This window comes from Cryptomeria japonica, chromosome 5, assembly GCF_030272615.1.
Source record: "Cryptomeria japonica chromosome 5, Sugi_1.0, whole genome shotgun sequence".
Taxonomy (NCBI): Eukaryota; Viridiplantae; Streptophyta; class Pinopsida; order Cupressales; family Cupressaceae; genus Cryptomeria; species Cryptomeria japonica.
This window is the reverse complement of record NC_081409.1, coordinates 277,759,333-277,768,857: the sequence shown is the minus strand read 5'-3', so window position 1 is coordinate 277,768,857 and position 9,525 is coordinate 277,759,333. Positions and strand designations below refer to the sequence as shown.

The 9,525-nt window shown below is 35.8% G+C and overlaps 1 protein-coding gene across 2 annotated transcripts; it reads left to right on the top strand.

Moving 5' to 3' along the window:
- The first annotated feature begins 1,911 nt into the window (after positions 1 to 1,911).
- LOC131039608 (65-kDa microtubule-associated protein 1) lies at positions 1,912 to 8,975 on the top strand. 2 transcript variants are annotated; one of them, XM_057972399.2, is made up of 13 exons: positions 1,912 to 2,241; positions 3,388 to 3,498; positions 4,120 to 4,323; positions 4,512 to 4,763; positions 5,556 to 5,765; positions 5,888 to 6,043; positions 6,147 to 6,306; positions 6,401 to 6,552; positions 6,635 to 6,722; positions 6,835 to 6,908; positions 7,030 to 7,104; positions 7,184 to 7,496; positions 8,188 to 8,975. In XM_057972399.2, exons 2-13 carry the CDS (start codon positions 3,403 to 3,405, stop codon positions 8,709 to 8,711), a joined length of 2,304 nt encoding a protein of 767 aa, XP_057828382.2. In that variant the 5' UTR covers positions 1,912 to 2,241; positions 3,388 to 3,402; the 3' UTR covers positions 8,712 to 8,975. The 2 variants fall into 2 exon arrangements, with proteins under 2 accessions (XP_057828382.2, XP_057828383.2); XM_057972400.2 differs by having other exon boundaries at positions 1,913 to 2,241; positions 4,120 to 4,341.
- Positions 8,976 to 9,525: the final 550 nt, after the last annotated feature.

Here is a 9,525-nt window from a genome sequence, read left to right as displayed (position 1 = left end):
AGGTAGGGACAAACAAAAGGCTATGGGGAGGTGGCAAATGAGTCCAAAAGAGGGTGTGACATTCAACTTTCCAAATGTGGGTGTGAATGACACATGTGATTGTAGGATTATGCCATGTGTCCTCACATAAACCATCCTAATATAACCTAAGTATGCTTAATAATGTGTAGGAAAAATAAATATAAAAAACCTACACTAACACTTGTTGAATGAATGTGTTTGTTGTTGTTAGCCACCACATTGGGGTTTGAACAATATATCCTAGCAACTTGTTATACTATCTAGCTCCACAACAATCTCCTAGTGTTTTCTATTGGTAAGGTCATGAATGATGGTTAGCAGCTTGATTAAACATAACATAGAACTTCCCTCTTGTTGGATACTTGTGAAAAAATGCCAATTAAGAGTTGTATTGGATATCATATACAAATTGCATTGAATTAGATAATTAACAAGAAAGGTTAGGGTTTGGTGTCCTAACCTTAAAAAGAAACTAAATTTTTCATCCTAGATCTCATGCTTATAATTTCTCCCAAATTTCTTATCAACTTGTTCCAGATGAATTCGCCTAGATAACGAGAATCACATTTATACATGTTTGTTGGATTTTACAAAACACATCAGCTAAGAGTAAAAAGAAAAAGGGATCAACCTAACAAAAACCTATTTATTTATTTTTATTTTTTAATAATATATAATTAATATTATTAATAATAAATCATGTTCAAAAGCACTATTACTTATTACATAAGTTAGGGCACCTGAATGGAGGGGACATGACATTCATTTTTTTTATACAACCAACTCTTGATATTTTTAGTTTACCCTTTGAGACTCCTTAAAATTTAATTTTAATATTTCTCAATATAAAAGCTTTTCATTCGACTTCTTTTCTTATATTTGAAGAATTAACCCTATCACTCTTTTTTTATATTCACTATCGTGGAATTTGGAGGTGTCCTCGCCGAAGCGAGACTAATCCCCCAGTGTGTACGACCCGCTCACAAGGTAGCAACACACATAGAGTTAACACAACTGGAGACTCGAACTCAAGACCATGGGGAGCATACCCACGCCTTAAGTTGCGATCCACGACCGGGCGAGCTAGGGCCGAAGCCCCCTATCACTCTTATTAATGAGATATGCCATATATACACACTTATTTAAATTTTTAACTTTAAACTATTTTACTATTTGTTAAACACATTATGCTAATTGACGAATGCATAAAAGGAAAATGAGAAAATAATTGTATTTAATGAGTTCTAACACGAAATTATAATATTAAAAGAAAGTTGTAGTTTCCTTTAAGCCTAAATTTGATAACTCTATGATTGTACTTAAAAAAATTTGTTGTAAAATATAATTAAAATTTTTACAAGACTTTATGACTTTAAAACAAATCATTAAAATTATATAAGATCGATGTAAGATATATTTAATCTATGATACATTTTCCCATTTTAAATACAACTATGAGTACAAAATATTGGATTGACGGGCAGAGTGAACCGTCAAATTTAGGCCTCAATTCGTCGGCGCCTTTTAGCTTAATCCAAAACGTTAATCCCCACTATGAGACAAAATAAATGCTAAACTGCCAAATTACTTACGTAAATAAATAAAAAACAATCAGATAATAAATATTTAAGCGGGATTTAGGATTCCTTGTTGAAGTGGGACCAGACATCATTCAAACGTTGAGATCTTTCAAATATTATATATTAATTTCAAACGGTCAAATTGGCCGCGTCATGCGCAAAACCACTCCCTGCTTTCCAAAACAAGCGGTTTTCTTCTTTCAAACGGCACAAAACGTATGTATTCTGAACAAACGGTACAAAATGGATAAACACCGTACGATACGGGAAATTATGTATAATGTTTTAACGGCTCTCTCTGTGTTAATTGACGGCCAAGTTTCTTCTTATTATAATTTTCCGTGATACAGAGTTTCATTTTTGCCTTCAATCTAGAATTCGAGGAATCTTTTGCTTTGTGTTAATATTTTGATTTTGATTTTTTCCTTGCGAAGGAAGGACTTGAAGGCTTTCATTTTGTCCAAAGACTTTGGTCTTGTTGGTTTTCTGAAGTTTGAAGGCTTTGATTTTGTTCAAAGATTTTAGTCTGGTCGATTTTCTGAAGCAGAAAGGCCAGAGCGGATGTTTTGGTTTCGATCGGTGAACTACTGAGATTTTCGAGAAAATCTGAGTTCAAAGAACTGGAAAATCGTATTTACAGGTGAGAAAATTGTTTGCAATTGTTTTTTTAATGTTGAATTTTGGGAAAGAGATGACTTCCGAGGGCTGAAAATCGCGCTCAAAGTGAGAAAAAGTGTTCGCATTTTGTTGCCTAAAACTTTTTGCATAAGAAAATGACTTCGGAGCTGTAAATCGTGCTTTTAGGTAAGAAATCTGTTTGAGAAATATATTTGCTAAAATGTAGGAGAGAATTTGACTTCATTATATTGGAAAACAGGGTTAAATGAGAGATTTCCTTTTAAACCCTAAATTTGACAGGATTTGGCTTTTTCCCTTAAATTTCTTACCTGGATGCTTGTTTTCTCAGATTGGTGGAGTAAAACACGAAGCTCGTTTGTGCATTATTAGTTTTGGCTGCTTATTTTGTTCTGTTATGCCGGAAATCTTAAGTCTATTTTGATGTTCTGTCTTTGGCCCTATTTTGTTATGCTGTGACTTTTGTGGTGACAAATGTGAGTGCTGGTGGCTGATAATGTGCCTTTTGTCCCTTCCTTCGCTTTTGCTCTATGAATGTTTGTGGTGGACAACATGAAGTCTTCCTGTAGATTTGTTTGTTTCAGTTGCTTCTTGGGACTTCTGTTTTACTGCGGGCTTTCTCTCATTTGTTTTCTTGCCGAAGCAAAATCTCTGTCATTTGACGGCTTACCTAGCCTTCCGTCAAGATTTAAATTGCGGGAAACTGGCCTAGCGTGCCGGTTTAAGCTTTTTAACGGCATCTTGAAGTCCGTCTGCTAACGGCATTTGAGAATCCGGCAGAACGACTTTAAATAGCCCGTCTTCTTTATTTGTTTAATGGGATGCCAATGCCCGTCTTCAACAAAAGGTTCTTCTCCTTCTCATCATAAGGAAATGACCCGTGGTGGAAAGAAGATTTTAAATTCTTGACGTTGAAAATGTACCTTATAGACCTTGGTGGGCAAATTACTCTATTTAAACAGTATTTGGCGGCAAATTAATCTTACTAAACACTAAATATTCAATTTTAATTTTTTCCATGCCCGGAAGTCTGGGCTTGACAATCAGCTAATTTATCATGGAAATTAAATAATTAGGGTTTCATATTTTACAATTGTTTAAAATCCATTTTACATAAATTCTGATCTTATAAAGCTGCTGCTGTTGGCAGATACTGAATATTTTTATGTCACACAATAGCGTGTTCAAAATGCCTAGCATGCAAGGGGATCAGCTGTACCAATTGGAAACGACTTGTGGTTCTCTTCTATACGAGCTGCAGGTAAAATTGGTTTATTCGAGTTTCCTTGTTTCTCAATAGGTTGTTAACAACCCACAGTTATCTTTAGCAGAATAAACAACCCGGCCTCAGCTTACTTAACTGGTGCTACTGGAGAATCTAATCTTGGTTGGCTTTCTATGAGATAGCCTTCTAATCAGTTGGACGTTGCTCTGATCGGCCTTTTGTTGAATTTCTTTGACTTAGAACTGAAATTCTGAACTTCGGTGACTGGAGATTGAAATTTTTGGTGAATAAAGATTTTAGAGCTATGGAATGCATAAATTGTGTACGCATATTAGTTGAATTCATGCTGGATTTCCCACTGGGGAATTGATTCTTGAAGTGCTATTTGTGAGCCAGCCAATTATCCCGACAGTTGGAATTTGCCTCTTTTGGCCTGCTGAATTTCTTTTGAGTAAAACTCTTCAGCTTAAGGATATTTATGATTAAAAATTTATAGATTACCTGGATTTATTTTTTATGGGTATCAATGATATCTGTGGTGATGGTAATATAAAGAAGTCTATGCTGCAACTCATGAATTATACTCCTGAAATATAATGTTTTAATAGCCCGAACGAGATTTGGTTGTGATATTAACTAGCAGCTTGTTGATTTCAGTTGATATGGGACGAAATAGGGGAACCGGATGATGAAAGAGATAAAATGTTGCTTCAGCTTGAACAAGAGTGTTTGGAGGTATACACACGCAAAGTGGATCAAGCAAACCGATCAAGGGCTCAACTCCATCAGACAATTGCAGACTGTGAATCAGAGCTTGCTTCCATAATTTCAGCACTTGGAGATCGCCCTCTGCTCAAGCAGGTTCAGTAATAATTCGCTGTAAGATTCAGTAAAATGTTTCTTACTTAGTTATTATAGATAAACAATCTTCTAACACACTATGAGAGATTCTTCTGACCACTTTGGCTTAATGGAATTTACAAGTCATTGTATCATTACCTTTTGTGCCAAATTTAAAAGTGGAACCTGCACACACTTCGAATATGTAGGGAGAAAGAAAGCCAGGCAGCTTGAAGGAACAACTCGAAGCTATCACGCCACATTTGGAAGAAATGCGACGGAGAAAAGAAGACCGGATTAAGCAAATTGTAGATGTTAAGACACAAATTCAAAAGATTTCCAATGAAATTACTGGATGTGTTCAGATTAATCTGTGTGCTGTTAGTGTAGACGATAGTGATTTATCTTTAAGAAAGCTTGAAGAATATCAGAGGCATCTCCAAGCACTTCAAGAGGAGAAGGTAAGGATTTTGTGACTGATCCATTTCATACTTTGCTAAGGTATCAAACCTCTAGGCTTTGCTATGTTATGTTGGGGGTTTTAAGGGTTTCTTCAAGCCAATGACAAAATCAGGGTTACACAGTTATTGTTCACAGGTATGGGGTGATATTATTACTCGTGAGATCATTTCTAATCACTGCAATTCTGACCTGTACATTCAGTTTTTCTTGTATTAATGCACAGTTTCCTACTTTCAGTGACACTTAAATTGCTTGAATCTTATATCCGTTTTTACTCTCCCACCTTACTGAATGTTTGAAGTCTGAAGTCTTGTATATGTGAAAATCCCTGTAAAATATTTATTCTCTAGAATGCATTTTAAAATACTAAGATGTGAACCCAGATATCCTCATTCATGCTGGGGTTGTGAAAATCTGTTTCTGGCTTGCAAACATATTACGAAGAGTCATTATTGATGTCTATTTTTTATTGGCGAGAAGGGTTTAACAAAGTCTAGTTTATTGAACCGAGTGTTTCAAATCATGGATTATTTTGGAAAACTTGATTCTATTTTGCTAACATTTGATGAATTTTGATGGCCAGTAACGTAAAATAGGTCAAATTACCATCTCTTAAATGTAATGTATACGTAGCCATCTCTTAAAATGTAGATTGTCTTTCCATCATGTACCTGTTCTTTGTCTTAATTTCCCATAAACTTTCTCTTGATTGTAACTTGTTTTGAAATACCACCATTTCATTTAATGTGTCCTGACGCCTGTAGTTGTTGTCTCTGTTGTTTTTCCTCCAGAATAATCGCTTGTTCAAAGTCATTGAGTATTGTAATACGCTCCATGGATTATGCTCGGTCCTTGGCTTAGATTTCTCATACACTTTGAAAGAAGTGCATCCAAGCTTGGATGAGTCAGAACAGGAAAAGAGCATTAGTGATGATACTATTGAAAGACTAGCCATGACAATTCATAGATTGCGAGAAGAAAAAAGAAATAGAATGCAAAAGGCAAGTTCCATAGGGCATATGTTGTAATTGTACAAGTTATTTCATTTTGTTGTATTTCTTTGTCCGAGTGTGTTATGTGATCTGTATCAGTGCTAAAACTCTTCTACTGCGAATGTTTACAGCTTCAAGATTTGGCTACTACTATGCTTGAACTCTGGAATTTAATGGACACGCCTGTTGAAGAGCAACAGATTTTCCAGAGTGTTACCTGTAATATTGCAGCTTCAGAGGATGAAATCTGCTCTCCCAATTCCTTGTCAGAGGAATTCATTGAAAATGTATGCAGGTTGACCTATAAACAATGTGTTGTTTGCAGATATTGATGTCATGCTTGCGCTTATAAACTCACCATTCTTTTTGTATTTGATTATATATCTGCAGGTTGAAGCGGAGGTTGCAAGGCTGGAGGAGTTGAAGGGAAGCAAGATGAAGGAACTTGTTCTAAAGAAGAGAACAGAGTTGGAAGAAATTTGTAGGAGGACTCACCTTTTTTCAGAAAGTAATATTGCTATGGATGAAGCAATTGCCTCCATGGATTCTGGTAAATTTTTCGCTTCTTATGTTAGAATATAACTAAGGATATTTATTTTCATTCAGTCAACTGATATGGTTTTTTTTCATCTTAATGTTTTCAGGACTGGTTGATCCATCTGAGCTTCTTGAAACTGTTGAAGAACAGATTGCAATGACAAAAGAAGAGGCATTTAGCAGGAAGGAAATCCTTGAGAAAGTTGAAAAATGGATAGCTGCATGTGAAGAGGAGGTCTGGCTAGAGGATTATAACAAGGTATACGAAATAACAAATAGAGGATTCTATATGTACAATATTCCTGTGCTTTTTTATATGATGCTATGCATGATTGCAACAGGATGAAAATCGATACAGTGCAAGCAGGGGAGCACACCTTACATTGAAGCGTGCAGAGCGTGCTCGTGCAGCTGTTAGCAAACTACCTGGTAAAAAACTACTTTAGAATTCTCTACCATATGTTTCTTGGTTTCTTGGTTCATTCAGCATAGTCAGAGTCATAATAGATGGTAATTTACTTCTGTTTACTTGCCAATGCAGGGATGGTGGAAGGATTGGTGGCAAAAACCATAGCATGGGAGAAAGAAAGGGGCAAAGAATTCCTTTTTGATGGCGTAAGTTTCTTGGATTATATCAACATTATTGCAAACGAATTTCAAGTTTGACAGTTGAATATGACATCTACATTAGACCAGAAATAGGATTCTTATCCCATCACTATGTAAACCAAACCAGGTTCCTTTACTTCAAATGTTAGAAGACTACAACCTTATGAGAGAACAGAAAGAACAAGAACGAAGAAGGCAACGGGTAAGTAACATCATATAGACAAACCTTTTGCAGCTTGAGAATTCATAAGGTAGTTGTTAAGTGTGGAATGTAATTGCAGGATCATAAGAGGCTGCAGGGTCAGCTTATAACAGAGCAAGAAGCACTGTTTGGGTCAAAACCTAGTCCTGCAAAATCACATAGTGCCAGAAAGACCCAAGGCGCTCGTCCAACAACAGCAAATGGAAACAGACGCCTCTCTCTTGGGGGAGCCATGCTACAAGCTGCTACATTCGATGTTCTGCCTCCAAAAGCCAATAACGCGGTTCTCTCTCGCCATGGAACACCAAATTTTGCAAAGGAGACCAGAAGAGAGAGTAGAGCATTCGGTATGCAGAGCCAACATGAGGAGGAATCGAAAACCTTATCTGCAGGTATGTACAAGTTGTTTTGCAAGAATTAAATTGCAGTCTCTGAAACCATATATACCAAACTACTTCAGAATAACCTGTATGTTTTTTTATTTGCTTAATCACCAATACATAAGCTATAACCTATTTTATTAGCATTTAGGTGGTGTTCTTGTAGTGTATCAAATATAATGTATTGTCGGGATTCAATTACATAGCTTTTTAGTCAATTTTTTATGGGTGACCTCTTGTCTTATGTTCCCATGCAAATTTTTAATTATGGAAAAATGATAAGTTGGGAACCCTTTCTTAGTTTAGTGAAGCAGTTACTTTTTAGGAATTGAAAATAAGCTTTTGAAAAAAAGGTAGGTTGGAAATGAGCAGCGACTGCATATTGAAAAACATTACATGGGGGTGGGCTTCACACGGCTCCACAATTTTTTTTCCCTCTTTTTTAGTTGCCTCCAATTTATTTCGAAATTTTTCTAGCTCCACAAATTGCTCTTAAAAAGTTGAGCAGTACCTGCTAGACCAAAATAAGTTAAGTAGCTGCACGAAAGTTTACTCAATTTGCTTTCCTCAGATTGATCCCAATTTTCTTGTTTTCTCTTTTGTTTGGAGTAATTAGTATATTGTAACTTACCTTGTTTTCCATTGATCTGTTTTTTTCTTCTAGACACTAGCATAACTTCTTTGTTTTTTTGTTTTTTTAAAGGAAGAAGAGGTTTGGACGTGGCTGGGCTGAATCCATACAAACATTCATTTTATTCTCAAGGTCAAGAAAATGAAACAAACTTTATCCAACCAAATCGCCGGCCCCTCTCTCCTGTTCCTACAACTCCATCCCAATCCAATACAAACTCCTTCCCAGTTCAATCCAATATAAATGCCTTAGAGGACTTCAACAAGACGATGCCAAATGCTAGTCCCTTGAAAACTATTTCAATGTTCACTCCCTACAAATCAAATACTGTGCCGGATGAAGAGAACATGACCCCTGTCTCTATGGCAATCCCCATGTCCATAACACCTGCAAAAACTCCTCCATATCAGACTGCAACTCCTTTACCGTCATCAAGCACTGTTGTCCTCAGCAGCTCTACTACAACATCACATAGTGGTGTACTACTACGACCTCAGCAGCAGCAGCTACAACAGATTTACAATGACCATGAGCAGCAAGGTATAGAATATTCTTTTGAAGAGAAAAGAGCAGGATTTGTGCTTTTGAAAGTCTGATTTGTTCAAGTCAAATTTCTTATTATTTGTTCATTCAGCCAACAACCTCTGCTGTTGACAATTTTCCTGTCTCTCTATATAAATATTTTGTAAATAGATGCGAACTGTGATTTTTAACAAGTATGTCTCATGCTGAACGAATTTTCAAATTCAAATGCTTAATGAAATTTATAAAGAAGTATCAAAACCCAACTTTCCGAAAAGTGATGAAAAGGTATTCTGTTTGAAATTAATGCCACAATGAATCCATGTTTATTTCTTAAACGGTTCTTAGCATTTTTTAATCTGAATTTCCTGAGCCATGAATGTGATTTGTTTGAATATGTCTCTCTCAAAACGGCTCTTTATAATTGTGAATCTGAATTTACTGATCCGTGAATGTTGATTTCTAAGACCGGAATGAATCCTTGTCTCTTTCAACAATGAATAAATTTGTTCTAAGAAATTCAACACATCTTAGAGTGATGACCTAAAGAAACGTCTACGCCATTTTGATCTTGGATTCATCAATGGTTCTTCTATAGAAAGACTCTTTATTCATCTAGGATCAATAAAAAGATGGGAATAGAGGAGTGTTGTGGGGTATAAGTCTTATGTCTTCAATAAAGCACATTTTATTGGTATATGATAAAAGAGAATAATTTAATTTGAATTTGGTGTGCATAGAGTGCAAAGTTTTATTGAAGACATAACATCTCCCACTTTCTTACAATTGAAATTTTTATTGCATCAATAGAATATAACTCTCTTTATTCATCTAAAATAAATTAAAGATGTCGGGAGTGACCATAAATAGGAATAGAGGAGTGTGTAA

What these genes read in the sequence shown, in the direction of transcription:
- LOC131039608 (XM_057972399.2), top strand. Translation starts at nt 3,403, where the DNA reads ATGTCACACAATAGCGTGTTCAAAATGCCTAGCATGCAAGGGGATCAG. An exon ending in CTCTTCTATACGAGCTGCAG is followed by an intron (nt 3,499 to 4,119) that starts GTAAAATTGGTT and finishes TGTTGATTTCAG; the next exon opens with TTGATATGGGACGAAATAGG. An exon ending in AAGAATTCCTTTTTGATGGC is followed by an intron (nt 6,909 to 7,029) that starts GTAAGTTTCTTG and finishes AAACCAAACCAG; the next exon opens with GTTCCTTTACTTCAAATGTT.